Source organism: Pongo abelii, chromosome 19 (genome assembly GCF_028885655.2).
Source record: "Pongo abelii isolate AG06213 chromosome 19, NHGRI_mPonAbe1-v2.0_pri, whole genome shotgun sequence".
Classification (NCBI taxonomy): domain Eukaryota; kingdom Metazoa; phylum Chordata; class Mammalia; order Primates; family Hominidae; genus Pongo; species Pongo abelii.
In genome coordinates this window covers 56,286,360-56,304,984 of record NC_072004.2, presented here as the reverse complement: position 1 = coordinate 56,304,984, position 18,625 = coordinate 56,286,360, and the positions used below count along the sequence as shown (strand labels likewise).

The 18,625-nt window shown below is 38.9% G+C and overlaps 1 protein-coding gene across 3 annotated transcripts in view; it reads left to right on the top strand.

Annotated features, from left to right (window-relative positions):
* The window catches only part of DHX40 (DEAH-box helicase 40), a 42,052-nt gene that overhangs the window by 1,893 nt on the left and 21,534 nt on the right, over positions 1–18,625 (top strand). For 2 of the 3 annotated variants that reach the window (NM_001132717.1, XM_054535191.2), the window contains 9 exon segments: positions 2,771–2,916; positions 5,375–5,494; positions 5,999–6,226; positions 6,447–6,513; positions 7,604–7,735; positions 9,536–9,635; positions 11,756–11,842; positions 11,981–12,163; positions 18,446–18,526. In NM_001132717.1, the coding sequence (NP_001126189.1) occupies positions 2,771–2,916; positions 5,375–5,494; positions 5,999–6,226; positions 6,447–6,513; positions 7,604–7,735; positions 9,536–9,635; positions 11,756–11,842; positions 11,981–12,163; positions 18,446–18,526 (1,144 nt within the window). 3 annotated transcript variants of the gene reach the window in all.

Genomic DNA, 18,625 nt, shown 5'->3' with positions numbered 1-18,625 from the left:
TGAAATCAGCAATCTGCTTTTTGTTTTCTGTTTCTGCTTTCCTCAGCCCTTTTCTGTCTATACAATCAGCCTCCTCTGCTCAGCTCATTGGAACACTCATTCTATTTTATGAGACGATGGGTTGATGTGATTGCAGATTTGGAATCGCAAAAGCCAATTAAAAATTTTTGGCCGGGCACGGTGGCTCACGCCTGTAATCCCAGCACTTTGGGAGCCCGAGGCAGGCGGGTCACGAGGTCAGGAGATCGGGACCATCCTGGCTAACACAGTGAAACCCTGTCTCTACTAAAAATACAAAAAAAAAAAAAAATTCGCCGGGCGTAGTGGTGGGTGCCTGTAGTCCCAGCTACTCCGGAGGCTGAGGCAGGAGAATGGCATGAACCCGGGAGGCGGAGCTAGCAGTGAGCCGAGATCGTGCCACTGTACTCCAGCCTGGGAGACAGAGTGAGACTCCGTCTCCAAAAAAAAAAAAAAATTTTTAGGCCGGGCGCGGTGGCTCAAGCCTGTAATACCAGCGCTTTGGGAGGCCAAGGCAGGTGGATCACGAGGTCGGCAGTTCCGAGACCAGCCTGGCCAACATGGTGAAACCCCGTCTCTACTAAAAATACAAAAATTAGGCGTGGTGGCGGGCGCCTGTAATCCCAGCTACTTGGGAGGCTGAGGCAGGAGAATCGCTTGAACCCAGGAGGCAGAGGTTGCAGTGAGCTGAGACCGTGCTGTTGCAGTCCAGTCTGGGAGACAGAGTGAGACTGTGTCAAAAAAAAAAAAAAAAAAAAAATTAACTAAATTTGTTGTAATTGTGTCTTTTGACAAGTGTCTTTCAGTATGACAGAACTTTCTGTCATAAGGTTTGTGAAGAGCAGTATTATATTGGATATGATTTGCCTTAAAAAATAACAAATATATTGTTCTAATGCTTCAATCTAAGATGCCATCTATTAAGATATATCACTATTTTATATGCAGTAATCCGTTCTTATCCTTGGGAGATGCCTTCTAAGACCACTCAATGCCTGAAACTGCCAATAATACCAAACCCTGCATATACTATGTTTTTTCCTATACATACATACATACCTATGATAAAGTTTAGTTTATAAATTAGGCACAGTAAGAAATTAACAACAACAACAACAATAAAATAGAGCAGTTATGACAATATACTGTAGTAAAACTTTTGTAAATGTGGTGGTCTCTCTTTGTCTCTCAAAGTACTGTAATATTTTTGGAGCTCCATTGACTGTAGGTAACTGAAAAATTGGAAAGCAAAACCAAAGGTAAAGAGGGACTACTGTACCAGTAAGAATGGAAACATGCCATCGATTTTAAGATGCAGCTCCATTCCCAAATATATTAAAATGGTATATGGAAGGTGCATATATATATATATAGATGTAGATATAGATATATTTTTTGAGATGAGATCTTACTATGTCGCCCAGGCTGATCTCAAACTCCTGAGTTCAAGCAATCCTCCTACCTCAACCTTCTGAGTAGCCAGGCTCCTGAGTAGCTCGGATTACAGGTGTGTACCACTGCTCCCAGCAGAAAGGTGGCATATTTAAGTCCAGTTTTAGGCTGGGTGCAGTGGCTCATGCCTGTGATCCCAGCACATTGGGAGGCTGAGGCAGATGGATCACTTGAGGTCAGGAATTTGAGACCAGCCTGGCCAACATGGTGAAACCCCATCTCTACTAAAAATACAAAATTAGCTGGGTGTGGTGGCGTGCACCTGTAATCCCAGTTACTTGGGAGGCTGAGGCAGGAGAATTGCTTGAACCCAGGAGGTAGAGGTTGCAGTGAGCCGAGATTGTGCCACTGCACTCCCGCCTGGGCAACAGAGCAAGACTCTATCTCAAAAATAAATAAATAAACAAATACAGTTTTACTCTTGTGGCAAAAGTAAATTTATTTTGGGAAGTGTGTGGAATTTTATGAATTCTTGTGTTTCAAAATTCTTGTCTTACCTTTAGAGTAGATTTTTAGACAGAAAAAACCAGACAAAGCCTCAATTCTAATTTAAAGAATATATTTTTTACAAAAAAATTAGCTAGGCCTGGTGGCAAGCGCCTGTAATCCCAGCTGCTCAGGTGGCTGAGGCAGGAGAATCGCTTGAACCCAGGAAGTGAAAGTTGCAGTGAGCCGAGATCGCGCCACTGCACTCCAGCCTGAGCAACGGAGCAAGACTCCATCTCAAAAAAGAAAATATATATATATATGTATAGATATATATATATACTTTTTTTTTTCTTTTTTTTGGCCGGGCGTGGTGTCTCACACCTATAATCCCAGCACTTTGGGAGGCAGAGGCAAGTGGGTCACCTGAGGTTGGGAGTACAAGACCAGCCTGACCAAGAGGGAGAAAACCCATCTCTGCTAAAATACAAAATTAGCCCAGCATGGTGGCACATGCCTGTTATCCCAGCTACTTGGGAGGCTGAGGCAGGAAAATTGCTTGAACCTGGGATGCAGAGGTTGCGGTGAGCCGAGATTGCGCCATTGCACTACAGCCTAGGCAACAAGAGCAAAACTCTGTCTAAAGATATATATGTATAATATATATATTTATTTATTTTTGAGTGGTTATTAATATGTATTATTTTAAATTAATATTTAAATTTCCATGATGCAAACATAGCAGTGTGTTTTTAATTTGCAAGATATTCTTTTGGAAACATTCAAGCAGTTTTGTATTGATTGGCCAAAAACAATTTAGCTCTAATAGGAAGACAATTGCTAACATTGTTGTGTTTATCTCTGGTTTTGATAGGGTTTTCACAACATGGTATGATTGGTGTAACTCAACCACGAAAAGTAGCTGCTATATCAGTTGCTCAGAGAGTAGCTGAAGAAATGAAATGCACTTTGGGATCCAAAGTAGGATACCAAGTTCGTTTTGATGATTGCAGCTCTAAGGTACAAAAGTCTTGTTGGTATTTGTTTCTTTTCTTTTTCGGGACAGGGCCTTGCTCTGTCGCCCAGCCTGGAGTGTGTGGCACAATCATGGCTCTCTGTAGTCTCTACCTTCTGGGCTCAAGTGATCTCCTACCTCAGCCCCTTGAGTAGCTGGGACTACAGGAGCATGCCACCATGCCCAGCTGATATTATAAACTTAACAGAAAGAGTGGAGAGAGTTCTGAAAGATTTTTAACTTCAAAGTTCAATATATATTTTAAAGAATTTATTTTTGTTGTTCATTGTTAATGCTTTAGCTCTCAAGTGTCCTGATATTCATCCCATTTTCTCCTTCCTTAGTTTATAAATGACAGTTTATTTTCTTAGGATTCTCTTATTTATGTTTTTTAACTGTAAGGATTCTTGACATGTAGGTTTTTAAAATGTTTTATTGTAGTAAAATATATATAACTTAAAATTGACCATTTTACCATTTTGGTATACAATTCAGTGCCATTAAGTATGTTCACAATGGGCTGTGCTTGGTGGCTCACGCCTGTAATCCCATCACTTTGGGAGGCTGAGGCGGGTGGATCACCTGAGGTCAGGAGTTCGAGACCAGCCTGACCAACATGGAGAAACCCTGCCTCTTCTAAAAATACAAAATTAGCTGGGCATGGTGGTGCATGCCTGTAATCCCAGCTACTCAGGAGGCTGAGGCAGGAAAATGGCTTGAACCCGGGAGGCAGAGGTTGCGGTGAGCTGAGATCGCGCCACTGCACTCCAGCCTGGGCAACAAGAGCAAAACTCCACCTCAAAAAAAAAAAAGTGTGTTCACAATGTTGGGTAACCATCACCATTTCTACTTTCAGAACTTTTTTTTTATCATCCCAAACAGAAACTCTTATCTTTTAAACGATAGATTAAAACCCCCATTTCTCCCTCCCCCTAGCCTCTGGTAACTTCTTTTTTTTTTTTTTGAGACGTAGTCTCACACCGTCGCCCGGGCTGGAGTGCAGTGGCGCGACCTCCAGTCCCTGCAACCTCTGCCTCCCAGGTTCTAGTGATTCTCCTGCCTCAGCCTCCCAAGTAGCTGGGAGTACAGGCTCCTGCCACCACGCCCAGCTAATTTTTTGTATTTTTAGTAGAGATGGGGTTGGTCTCAAATTCCTGACCTCGTGATCTGCCCGCCTCGGCCTCCCAAAGTGCTGGGATTACAGGGTAAACCACCGCGCCCTGCTGTAACTTCTGTTCTACTTGCTGTCCCTACAAATTTGCCTACTCTAGGTACCTCATACAAGTGGAATCACACAATATTTTGTACTTTGTGTCACTCTTATTTCACTGAGCATGTTTTCAGGTTGATTTATTTTGTGTGTTTGTATTCTTGAAGTCAGTGGAAAGCTGAATTAACAAAATCAGCCAGTTAACAAAATCAGCAAGTGTTAAAGCATCTTCTATATTCATGGCACCAACAAATTTAAAATTTTCTTTTTAATATGAATATTATAATTTACATTCCGTGTGGATTTCTTAATCCTGTCCCAGCTACAAAACGATCCCTGGTTTACATATGTTCCCTAATGGGAATGGCCATCAAATATGGCACAAGATGACTCCTCAAAATACTATCTTTTTGCCTTCCTAGTGGTCACTGTTTTTTCTTTCTTCCTTCCCTTGTTTTATGGATGTCGTTGCTGTTATTCCTAGCCTTTGGACCTTTTTCTCACCCTGTTTTAATGTTTGTTGAGTGACACATTTTTATTTTGAGATAATGTCTTGCTAAGTCACCCAGGCTGGCGTGCAATGGCGTGATCTCAGCTCACTGCAGTCTCCGCCTCTCAGGCTCAAGCAGTCCTCCGGTCTCAGCCTCCCAAGTAGCTGGGACTACAGGCATGAGCCACCACACCTGGCTAATTTTTATATGTTTATTAGAGATGTGGTTTTGCTATGTTGTCCAGGCTGGTCTCGAACTCCTGGACTCAAGTGATCCGCCCACCTCAGCAACCCAAAGTGCTGGGATTACAGGCATGAGCTTCCGTGTCCGACCTAAGTAACACACGTTTTAATAAGAGGAGAGAGTGGGTGGAAAGTATGCACCTATTTTCTCATTTCCCCTGAATCCTCTAAAATAGGGGCTGAGTCAGAAAGATAAATCTCATTTCACTGTTGTTTTCCACAACTTGCTCACCTAATGCCATTGCATCATCTTGCCACTCTCCTCTGACTTTATTGTATTTCCTTATTGGTGATTTTTGTTGCTTTGTCCAGGAATACCCAAGTGAGTTATTTGTCCCTTTTTCTGTATAGACAGCATGTTTTGTAACTTACCATCATTTTGTATACATAAGTTAGACTATTTTTATGTACCCTTTTATTTAATCAGATTGGTTTGATCATTTAATGTTTGTACTTCTTGAGGAAAATTTAGTTGGGAAAGTAGTGGTGTATTTCTGTGACTCTGCTGTTTGAACATTAGGAGACAGCAATCAAATATATGACTGATGGATGTTTACTGAAACATATTCTGGGAGATCCAAATCTTACCAAATTCAGTGTCATTATTTTGGATGAAGCCCATGAAAGAACTCTAACTACAGTGAGTATTTTAATTTATTATTATTTTTTTATTAGCAAGTAGTTTGTTTGGGTAGCTTTTTATTGTGTAGAGAATTGCCTCCTCTTACTTTTTAATTTAATTTAACTTTTTAGAGATGGAGTCTTGCTCCATTACCCAGGCTGGAGAGCAGTGGCACAATCATAGCTCACTGCACCCTTGAACTCCTGGGCTCAAGTGATCCTCCCAGCTCAACCTCCTGAGTTGCTGGTACTGCAGACGTGCATCACCATGTCTGGCTAATTTTTAAGAATATTTTTTGTAGAGACAGTGTCTCGTTTTGTTTCCCTGGCAGGTCTCGACCTCCTGGCCTCTGACCTTGGCCTCCCAAAGTGCTGGGATTACAGGTGTGAGCCACCTCACCTGGCTCCTACTTATATTTTAATGTATTAAAATAGGAATTCCTTGGTTAGAATAGCAGTGTATTTAAAATAGTTTGGCTGTTAAGTGCACTTGTGACTTATTAGAAATTTACTTTTCTTTCAGGATATCTTATTTGGTTTATTGAAGAAGCTATTTCAGGAGAAGTCTCCTAATAGGAAGGAGCATTTAAAAGTGGTGGTAATGTCAGCAACTATGGAATTAGCCAAGCTTTCTGCATTCTTTGGAAATTGTCCAATATTTGATATACCTGGAAGGCTTTATCCAGTCAGAGAGAAATTCTGCAATTTGATTGGTCCACGAGACAGAGAAAATACTGCGTATATTCAAGCGGTATTACTTGGCATTCATTTGATGTCTTTTTTTAATATCTGTGATTCTTACTAATTGGGTAGTTTGATAATTCATTTGTTCACTACTATTTTAATGACAGTCCTCACAGGTCCTAGAACTTTTAAGAACCAAATTTAATTTTTCTGTGGGGCAAGGGAAGTGGTGGTAAGGGAATGACTGTATTTCCACTAGCATATTATGCCTGCATTTCTTGCTTTAGATTGTGAAAGTCACCATGGATATCCATTTGAATGAAATGGCTGGAGACATCTTGGTTTTTCTGACTGGTGAGCATTCAGTATCAAGTTAAAATAAAAAACATAAGTATTTGTAAATAAGGAATGTGGCACCCAGATAGAGTGCTACCTCTGTTGGGAATTCTGTGCCCTTCTCAAGTGTTGCCCTAGCTTTTTCTGATTATCTGAATAATTTTAGGTAAAAGATAGATAAAAATTGTAAGCTAGCTGCCAAAGAGGATTATATATATTTATGACAAAGACATATGTTTATGTCAAAGACATAATAGTATATATATATTTTATGTCAAAGACGTAGTATATATATGTCAAAGACATAATAGTGTATATGTATATTTACACACACATATATATGTCAAATGTCAAAGACATCAGGCTCATTAGTAAATATATGTAAAACACACTGACCTTTTAATAGAAAGAAATTAAATAGTGAAATATTGTTTTTGTTGGTCTGTCTTAGATAGAAATGTAACCTGACTAAACAGACCTGGGTTAATTCCATTATTTCAAAGGACATTTCACCAGGTTCTTCTTTGGGTGGTGGCATTGTACTGTGTGATAACAACACATAAGGTGTAGAATCTATGTGTCGTAGACAAGCATGTGGCATTTTTGGAGATCAAAAATAAAATAGTTAAATCCCAGACTAGTGGTATAACTTTTCAAGTAGCAGCACCCTCCTAATAGGAATTAGTAGTTTCCTTGTTTACCTTTTTCCTCTGCCTTGTAGTAATCTCAGAAGTGAGGGATTGTAGCAATCTTTGCCTTTTGGAGATTACTTAAGTATTTTGAAATTTAACCAAATGCAGTAGCACCCGAACTAGCTTTTCTCCTTTGTTAACAATTTAGTGAGTCTTCTCAAATACAGGGTGAAAAGCTTGAAGATGATAAATATTTTTATTCCTTTAGAGATTTAAGTTCCTTAGAAACTGATGTTTCTTCTACTTCGAATTTTATTGTTGAAATATGGTACAGCTTATGTGTTCATCTTCTTTACATTAAATGAGAGATTTACAATAACTTTTAGGCAAAATTAATTTTAATCTTGACATTTTCTTTATTTTTAAATTAATTTTTCTGTTCAGTTGCTGAAGTTATTTTTTTCTTCCCATTTTAGGCCAGTTTGAAATAGAAAAAAGTTGTGAGTTACTTTTTCAGATGGCAGAGTCTGTTGATTATGATTACGATGTTCAAGATACCACCCTCGATGGCTTGTTAATATTGCCGTGTTATGGATCTATGACAACAGGTAATTTCTCATTAGAATAGAAAATTTGATTTTTTTAAGAAACTTTTTATTGAATAATCATGTTTACAGAAAAGCACTCAGATCTTAAGTGCTTAGGTAAGTTTCACAAACCAGTCTCACCTTTGTAACCCACATCCAGATCATGAAACAAATCAGTCAGAACCAGCATTCCTTGAGATAAGTGATTTTTTGCCTGAAGTCTTTTTACATTTACTTTTTTGAGAGCCGTGGATATCCCCCTTATTATCGTTTAGAGTATTGTTTCTCCCAGCAAAACAAAACTATTGGTGAGAATTCTTTGAAATGAGGACAGTAGTTTCTTTCTGGTATTACTGTTAAGTCAAACCTAATTTGCCATTGCCACAGAATTTTTAGAAATTGTGTATATCCAGCTATATCTAAGTCTAAACACAGTGGATTGTTTTCTTTTTTTTTTTTTTGTGACGGAGTCTTGTTCTTGTCACCCAGGCTGGAGTGCAGTGGCGCAATCTCAGCCCACTGCAACCGCCACCTCCTGGGTTCAAGCGATTCTCTTTCCCCAGCTTCCCAAGTAGCTAGGATTGCAGGCACTCGCCACCATGCCTGGCTAAGTTGTTTTTTTTGTTGGTTTTTTTTTTAGCAGAGATGGGATTTTGCCATGTTGGCCAGGCTGGTTTCAAACTCCTGACCTCAGGTCATCTGCCTGCCTTGGCCTCCAAAATTGCTGGGATTACAGATGTGAGCCACCATGCCCAGCTGTGGATCATTTTCCTTTTAAAGTAGCCATGCCTTAGTCTGCTTTTCAAGAATGATCCTGTTCTTTGGTGAATTCCAAGAGCAAATGCAAACTCTTGATTTGACATTTTGATTATAGTAAATATTGTTGAATGAGGTTTAGAATTTGTTTTATAAAACTTTTATTACGGAATTTAACTTGTAAAATTAAAGGGAAATTAACCTTAGCCTCCTATTTGGAGTTGGAATTAGCATTTGAATGTTTTTATATTTTACGTGTATGTGTATTAACAGCTTTTGTTGATTGGGTGATTCTTATCCCTATATTAACAAAGTTTTGGAATATATGTGTCAGTAAAGAACATAGATGTGCTATTTTGGAAATCTCTTCTATGATGATATTAGCTCCTTACTCTCTATTGAAGCATAGATATCTATTTTAGATTTTGTCATCTTCAGGGAAATTCTTAGGATCATTGTTTAAGGTTCTCATTGTTTTCTCAAGATTTGGTTCACCGATGCTTTTATAATTTACATTGAAACCGATAAAAACCCATTATGTTTGGTTGGTTATTAACCATTAACTAAATATGTACATAGACATATATTTTTCTATACAGAGTAAATAATTTCATTCTTTCTTACTGCCACATTGAAAATAATGTTCTGGATTTTCTGTTGCCTCTGGTTTTTTTGTTTTGTTTTTTTGAGATGGAGTCTCGCTCTGTCGCCCAGGCTGGAGTGCAGTGGCGCGATCTTGGCTCACTGCAACCTCTGCCTCCCGGATTCAAGCAGTTCTCCTGCCTCAGCCTCCCGAGTAGCTGGGACTACAGGCGCGCGCCCCCATGCCCGGCTAATTTTTTGTATTTTTCCTAGAGTTAGGGTCTCACCATGTTAGCCAGGATGGTCTTGATATCCTGACCTTGTGATCCTCCTGCCTCAGCCTCCCAAAATGCTGGGATTACAAGCGTGAGCCACCACGCCCGGCCTAGAAACATGACTTGTAATGAAAAATTGAGTTCTTCAAAACTTGAGTTTGACACATGCATGTTGTAAATTGGTATTTTCTTCTTATATATACTTTAGATCAACAGAGGAGGATATTTTTGCCACCACCACCTGGAATTAGAAAATGTGTCATATCCACCAATATTTCTGCAACGTCTTTGACAATAGATGGAATCAGGTATAACTTTTGAACTTTCTCTTAAAGTCAAGGAAGCCTATCGTTACTAAACATTAGCTAAACATTACTGAGTTTGCTTTTCTGTGCCCTCCACCAATTCCCTTCTCTCCTACTTTTTGATGTTCTTAACATGTAATCACCTATTTTGTTTTGTAATTATTGATTGCTTTGAGTAGGAAATGGAGTAGGAGGTACATACTATATTCCTATTCACACTTTTTTTTTTTTTGAGACAGGGTCTCATTATGTTGCTGAGGCTGGAGTATAGTGACTATTCACAGGCGTGCAGTCATAGCACACTGCAGCCTTGTATGGAGATCAACCAATCCTCCCGCCTCAGTCTCCTGGGTAGCTGGGACCACAGGCATGTGTCACTGTACTTGACTGTTCACACTTTTTAACTACTTGGCAACTTGAAGCTTCCTCTTTTCAAATTTAAGATTATGTAGATTATGTATAATGCTTCATGGGTTTCACTAAATAGGAAGCCAAACCTATTTTTCTGTACTCCCATTATAAGCATATACCTTAGATGATTTGATATTTCCTTTTACCTCGCAGCCTCACTTGGTAGAGTTAGTTTGTGTATCCAATGTTTATCTGGATGTATTGTCTCTGACTTTTTACCTTTTTGTGAAAATTAACTATGATTCAGGTCCCTTATCTTTTCTGGATGTAGTAAATAGTGCTATCAAATTTTTGGGTAAATTTAGTAAGGAAACGCTAAGAAATTTTAAGTCTGGACTGACAACTAATGCAAAGTTCTTTAAGACTGGGTTATTTATCATTTACCCAATATATTTTATTTCTTTAGCTAAGTCTGATTGTCTGTCTCAGGAAGGCTGAACCTGAATCTCAAAGATCCTGTGTGTTTCTTCTGGGTAAAATGATCACCCAGGTCTGAGAGGAAGTCTAATTTCCTCTGCTTTTCTTCATTACTTTAAAAATAATGGTTTCACTAAGGGATTAAGGGAGTGCTCTCCTGGGTAAATTAACCTCTGTAATTTTCTGTTTCCTGCACAGGCAAAAGCCATTAAATAGCATGTTTCAGAATGTTGTCTTGTTACTGCTATCCTTACCTTACTGGTTCCTTACCTGACTTGTTCACCATTTAATTGGCTTAGAATGGCATGTTAAGGGCTAGTTGAAATTAGATTCTGAATCTGTTTAAATGGTCTGAAGCTGACTTTGAAGTTTGTGTATTTTTTTTATTGAGGCAAAATTCACATAAAATTAATCATTTAAAATGAATAATTAAGTAGTACTTAGTACATTTACAGTATTGTGCAATCACTGCTTCTGCTTAGTTCTAAAATATTTCGACACCTCAAGATAAAACCCCATACCCATTAAGCGGGTACTCCACATTCCCCTCTCAACCCCAGCCCTTGGCAACTACCAGTCTTACTTTTTGTTTGTACGTATTTTCTTTTTTTAAAAATTCTTTAGATGTGTCAGCAGGAAGCAGTATGTATTTTCTATTCTGGATATTTCATACAAATAGAATCATATAATATGTGGCCTTCTGTGTTTGCTTTCTTTCACTTAGCATAATATTTCTGAGGTTCGTCCACATTGTAGCATGTATCAGTACTTCATTCTTTTTTGTGGCTGAATAATATTGCATTGTGTGTGTGTGTGTGTGTGTGTGTGTATGTATATTCCATTGTGTGTGTGTATATGTGTGTGTATATATACTACATACATATATACAAAGCAATTTGTTCATCCCTTCTTCCATTAATGGTTAATGGACATTTAGGTTGTTTTTACCTTATGGCTGTGATTCATAGTGCTGATATGAACATTGGTCTATAAGTATTTGAGTACTTGTTCTCAGTTCTTTTTGGTGTACACTTAGAAATGGAATTGCTGGATCATATGGTAATTTTATGTTTCACTTTTTGAGGACCTCCGAACAATTTTCCACCTCGGCTGAACTATTTTACATTCCCACCAACAACATATAAGGGTTCCAATTTCTTGACTTTAAAGTTTTACACTTAACATAAAAGGCATTGTACCTGCTAGTTTGCTAGAAAAGGAGAAACCACAGTGGTTAAAAATTAACAAGTCTTCTTTTATTTTCCAGAAACTTAACTTCCTTTGATTCTTCTTAGATATGTGGTAGATGGTGGCTTTGTGAAGCAGTTAAATCACAACCCCAGATTAGGGTTGGACATCCTGGAGGTGGTTCCAATTTCAAAGTAAGTCTCTATGTCAAATCTTTTTATTCAAAGAACAACTGATTAAGTAATTTCTCGCTGGTTTGGGGAGACAAAGTAAATTACCTGAGAAACCCACAGAACATTTTGGGGAATTTTTGGTTTTTTTTCCTTCTGTAGGAGCGAGGCATTACAGCGAAGTGGCCGAGCTGGCAGGACTGCTTCAGGAAAATGCTTTCGGATCTATAGTAAAGATTTTTGGAACCAGTGTATGCCTGACCATGTGATCCCTGAAATTAAGAGAACTAGTTTGACATCTGTAGTTCTGACCTTAAAGTGCCTTGCCATACACGATGTCATAAGGTATGTAGACAACTAGAAAAAAAAAAAGAAAAACTTGTTAACCTGGAACCAAGTTATTGGCCCAAAAATTATTTTGAAATATTTAACTCATACATCCCTGAGAGTTGAGGCTAACCTCTTTTACAGGTTGGTTTTTATATTGGTTGCTTTTCTTTTTTCTTTCTTTTTTTTTGAGAAGGAGTCTTGTTCCGTTGCCTAGGCTGGAGAGTAGTGGCGCGATCACGGCTCATTGCAACCTCCGCCTCCCGGGTTCAAGCAATTCTCCTGTCTCAGCCTCCCGAGTAGCTGGGACTACGGGTACCTGCCACCATGCCCAGCTAATTTTTGTATTTTTAGTAGAGATGGAGTTTCACCTTGTTGGTCAGGCTGGTCTCGAACTCCTGACCTCAGGCGATCCACCCGCCTTGGCCTCCCAAAGTGCTGGGATTACAGGTGTGAGCCACTGTGCCTGGCTCTATTGGTTGCTTTTCAACTAAACTAACACAGAAGACTTCCTTGCATTGCTTTAGTAGGATCTCTTGCTCATGTTTAACCTTGGCTTAATGGTGGGGTTAGGGGGTTGTGCTGATGTTTATTTGGATCACTTAATAACCACTGTTTATTTGTAATGAAAGGTATATAATGAGCTGGGCATAACAGCTTATGCCTGTAATCTCAACACTTTGGGTGGCCAAGGTGGGAGGGTTGCTTGAGCCTAGGATTTCGAGACGAGCCTGGGCAACATAGTGAGACCTTGTCTCTACAATAAAAAAAAAAAAAAAAAAGTCTGATATGGTGCATGCTTGAGTCCCAGATATTTGGAGGCTGAGATGGGAAGATCGCTGGAGCCTGGGAGGTAGAGGCTGCAGTGAGTCATGATTGCATCACTGCAGTCCAGCCTGGGCAACAGAGTGAGACCCTGTTTCAAAAGAAAGGGGCTGGGCGCGGTGGCTCACGTCTGTAATCCCAGCACTTTCGGAGGCCAAAGTGGGCGGATCCCTTGGGGCCAGGAGTTTGAGACCAGCCTGGCCATCCTGGCAAAACCCCGTAGCTACTGAAAATACAAAAATTAGCTGAGCTTGGTGGCACGTGATTGTAGTTCCAGCTACTCCAGAGGCTGAAGCACGAGAATCACTTGAACCCAGGAGGCAGAGACTGCAATGTGCCAAGATCACACCACTGCACTCCAGCCTGGTCAACAGAGCGAGATTCTGTCTCAAAAAAAAGGGTATACAGTTGGAAAGTGGAGTGTTTTTTTTGTATGGCCAGCATCATACTATATACCATGAAAGACAGAGTAATACTTTGTAGTTTTTTGCTTTCACTAAGCTTAAGTTATATTAGGGAAACAAGGTTCAGACACGTGAAATAAAGGATAGAAGAACAGTTCTATCCTTTAGAACAGTTAAATTAGCCAAATGTTAATATAATTTATTGGGATAAGATAGAATATTGTTATAGATAGAAATTTCTGTCATACATGGTAGGGGAATTAATGGAGGAAAGTACTATCTTCTTTATTTTGGTCTTAATTGCCTTGGAATGTAAAGGTGTTCAGGAATTTTGGGGGATGATAACCATGCAGTTTTTAAATTCATAGTAAGTGATTATTAGGTGCATCCAAATATGTATTGTAGGCCGGGTGCGGTGGCTCACGCCTGTAATCCCAGCACTTTGGGAGGCTGAGACGGGTGGATCACCTGAGGTCAACGTGGCCAACATGGTGTAACCCCGTCTCTATTAAAAATACAAAATTAGCCAGGATGGTGGTGCTCGTCTGTGATCCCAGCTACTTGGAAGGCTGAGGCAGAAGAATTACTCGAACCCGGGAGGCAGAGGTTGCAGTGAGCCGAGATTGCGCCATTGCACTCCAGCCTGGGCAACAAGAGCGAAACTCTTGTCTCCAAAAAAAAAAAAAAAAAAAGCAAAAAATACCCCAAAACCCACAAATACTCATTGTATACTCTTGGAAAGCCAAGTTGCCAATTTCAAAATGTTTTGATAGTTACCATTAGACTAGAGATTTTCTGAATGAGAATATGTAGATACTGGAAAGAGAAAAGCATGTAATAAATGAAATTCTGACTGTAACAGTAAATTATACCAATGAAAAGAAGGAAAGCGCCGTTTAAAGAAATCCAAAGAGCCAAATAGAAAACTTTCAGATGAACCCAGATTTTAAAATAATGTCTTGATTTTTTTCATTTGGGGAAAAAGGGCCGTTTTTGGAAATAGCTGCTCAGTAAGTTTGACATTGACTCCTAGTATATTCACAAAGGATAGCAGAGCAGCCTCTAACCAAGAATGAGTATAAGAAAAATAGGAACAATAATTAATATCATCTGCACTGAATTATTTTTCCATCTTAAGTCTTAAAACCCATAGTGTACTAAAAATCGCAAAATTTTGTTTCAAAATGCTTGAAACAAAAAACAAAGACTTCCTTTTTAAAAAGTTGTATAAAGAATAAGGAGAGGTAGACCCAGCGTTTGGGATAGATGGTATAGGATTCATAGACGACAGAAAGAAAATGGATCTTCTCAATTATTATTTTGCTTTCCCTTTCTTTTCCATCAGGAAGAATAATTTTAAAACTGAAAATGCAAGAACAGGTCTGAATAAGAAGGAATTAATGACTCAGGTGGATTAGGAAATAATGAAGGAAAATCCACCACCATAAATGATTTTGTCTTGAGCATTTAGACATTATTTCCATGGTGTTAAAAGAACTTGCAGATTTAGCGTCAGAGTCACTGTAGGTCATCTATGAGAAGTTATGCAGAATAGGTTACCAGAAAATTGTGAGAAAGGCAAAAGTCTTGATTTTTTTTCATTTGGTAAAAAGGGCGGGTTCTGGAAACAACTACCCAGTAAGCTTGACATTGATTACTAGCGAACTCTAGTACAGTTTATTGAAAAATGGTTTAAGGAAATTTAATGATGATTAATGAGTATGAATTGTAAAGGTTCACAATGAATATGTCATTTTTTGTTGTTGTTGTGTTTGGTTTTGGTTTTCTGAGACAGGATCTCACTCTGTCACCCAGGCTGGAGTGCAGTGGCGCAATCTCAGCTCACTGCAACTTCCGCCTCCCAGGTTCAAGCGATTCTCATGTCTCAGCCTTCTGTGTAGCTGGGATTACATGCATGTGCCACCACGCCCGGCCAAATATGTCATTATAAGCCATTTCCTTTTCAGTTTGAGGACAGGCCCGTCCACATAATGGGTGCTCCACAAGAATTTATTGAAAGTTAACCTAATGTCTTTTATTTTCAGCACAGTATTTAACAATACTGCATTTGATATCTTGTGAATAAAAAAGTAGTCTGTAGATGACAGTACTGCTGAGTATAGTTGCCAGATAGCCCAGTCTAGAAAAGTATTAATTAATTGCTTAGTGTAGACTAGATGAAGTTTTTACTGGTATTGTGCTGAACTTAGTTTTTTCTTGATAAACATTTTTAATAATAATACTGAATAAAAATATTGAAGTCATGATTATATTTTTCTGGAAAATATCTTAATATCTAATAGGTAGATAACTAAGCTTTAAAATGACTTTAACAGATTAGAACCATGGGCAAAAATCAACAGGGTATAAATTTTAAAGGATATATCTTATATCCTGTGTTTGGGATGTACAATAGCAAATACATGTGGTAGAGATCTGAAATTATCAGATCATCACAAACTTAATATTGGCTTATACCTATGGCTCTGTTTAAAAAAATTTTTTTTAGGCCGGGTGCGGTGGCTCACGCCTGTAATCCCAGCACTTTGGGAGGCCAAGGTGGGCGGATTGTGAGGTCAGGAGATCGAGATCATCCTGGCTAACACGGTGAAACCCCGTCTCTACTAAAAATACAAAAAATTAGCCGGGCGTGGTGGCAGGCGGCTGTAGTCCCAGCTACTCAGGAGGCTGAGGCAGGAGAATGGCATGAACCCGGGAGGCGGAGCTTGCAGTGAGCCCAGATTGCACCACTGGACTCCAGTCTGGGCGACAGAGCAAGACTCTGTCTCAAAAAAAAAAATTTGTTTTTAAAATTCCACTGGCATAGACTTTGATTACATTAATAAACTAGGTGATGGGGAATTACAGCATTCCTGTTATGTGTTGGTCACTCAACATTTGGAATTCAGTTTTGGATATAATCAAGTTTTATGAGGAGTTTGACATACTAGTGTTTTTAGAGAATGGTAAACATACTAGTGTTTTTAGAGAATGTCACTTAGGTATGGTAGGTCTCTTAAAAACCAAGTAACTTATAAGGAGTGGTTGACAGAATTGATAATTGGAGGAATCAAGGGGGAAATTAATTGTGGTATTTTAGAATAAATAGTTTTTCCTTTTATATAGAAGAAGCAGCTGACTTGTTTGGTATTGCTCTAGCACAAGGGTGGCAAACTATGGTCTAATCTCACTGACTGTTTTTGTAAATAAAATGTTAGAATGCCGCCATACCTATTTGTTTATGTGTGGCTGCTTTCACTGTAATAGCATGGTTGAGTAATTATGACAGAGACCATATGGCCTGCAAGTCTAAGCTATTTACTATCTGGCCCTTTACAGAAAATGTTTACCAATTCTTGCTGTAGAAGCTACCAGGACCTATTGGTACAAGTTGTAGGAAAGCTGGCAGTGGAACAGTGTAAGAGATTTTTGTTTGCTTATTTTTTCTTTTTATAAGAGATGGGGTCTTGCTGTGTTGCCTAGGCTGTTCTCAAACTCCTGAGCTCAAGCATCCTCCTGCCTCAGCCTCCCAGAGTGCTGAAATTATAGGCGTGAGCCACCATCCTTGGCCTTGTTTGTTTATTTATTTTTAAATAGGGTTATCAATCCTGGAATGGACATTTTATATAAGGTATTGGACTTTTTGTCTTTTATTGGATTTTTTTCAAGGTGAGAAATTGGAGTAGATGATTTTTCATATCCAGATTTAAGGTGGAAAAAATAACCCAGTGCAGATGATATCAAGTAATTATTTTTCCTGTTTTTTTAAAAATATATATTCATGTTTGATGATGCTATCCCTTTTGAATATTATTGTTAATTTTCTTGTTAATTTTATTATATTTATTAATAGCGCATTATGGTAATGTAAGAGAATGTCCTTATTTTCAGGAAATGCAAGCTGAGATAGTTGTAAGTATGCAATGGCATTGTATTTGCAACTTATTCTGAGATAGTTTGGCAGAAAATAAGTACATACACATGCACACATATGTGACACAAATATGGCTAAATTAATTGAATATATTTCCCTGTTTATATAAAAGCATTTTGTCCGGCCGGGTGCGGTGGCTTACGCCCATAATCCCAGCACTTTGGGAGGCTGAAGTGTGTGGATCACCTGAGGTCAAGAGTTTGAGACAAGCCTGACCAATATGGTGAAACCCCGCCTCTACTAAAAATACAAAAATTATCTGGTCGTGGTGGCAGGTGCCTGTAATCCCAGCTACTCAGGAGGCTGAGGCAGGAGAATCACTTGAACCCAGGAGATGGAGGTTGTAGTGAGCTGAGATTGCCACACTGCACTCCAACCTGGGCAACAGAGTGAGACTCCGTCTCAAAAAAAAATTTAAATTAAATTTAAGAAGCATTTTGAGGCTGGGTGTGGTGGCTCACACCTGTAATCCTAGCACTTTGGGAGGCCGTGGTGGGCGGATTGCTTAAGCACAGGAGTTCAAGACCAGCCTGGGCAACACAGTGAAACCCTGTCTCTACTAAAATACAAAAAATTAGCCAGGCGTGGTGGCATGTGCCTGTAGTCCCAGCTACTCGGGAGGCTGAGGCAGGAGAATTGCTTGAACCTGGGAGACGGAGGTTGCAGTGATCAGAGATCGTGCCATTGCACTCCAGCCTGGGCAACAGAGCGAGACTCCATCTCCAAAAAAAGCATTTTGAGGTACTATTGAACAATTTATAATTTTCAGTACTAATTAATATTTCTCTACTATTTTTATGAAAGTTTGGAAAAAAATTGTGGACTGAAGAAAAGAGTAGATTTGACATAGGCTGTGAAGGATGGGTGGGGCAGGATTAGGATAAGTAGACTGGTGAGAGTATTTCAGCTAAGGGGAGTCAAAAAGAATCCCTTCTTGAAGTAGAGGAGTGTGATTCAGAAAAAAATTATTTCCTCTTTTGCTGAATGCTGATCATGATCATATACTTTTTTTTTAGAAAAAGAAGATGACTTGAAAAATAGAAATAAAACCTTTTAAAGAAATTTTCGTCATATCTATATAAAATCCTACCATGTTCAAGGAATGCCTCTCACTTCATATCTTATTTAAATACACAGGTTTCCCTATTTGGATCCACCTAATGAGAGACTTATTTTAGAAGCTCTTAAACAACTTTACCAGTGTGATGCTATTGACAGGTAAAAAAAAAAATCACAAAACAGATATTGATCTCTTTTTAAACAGGGCTCTAAATACCTTTCTCTATCAGTAGAAAATAATTTGTTTAAATTGAATGG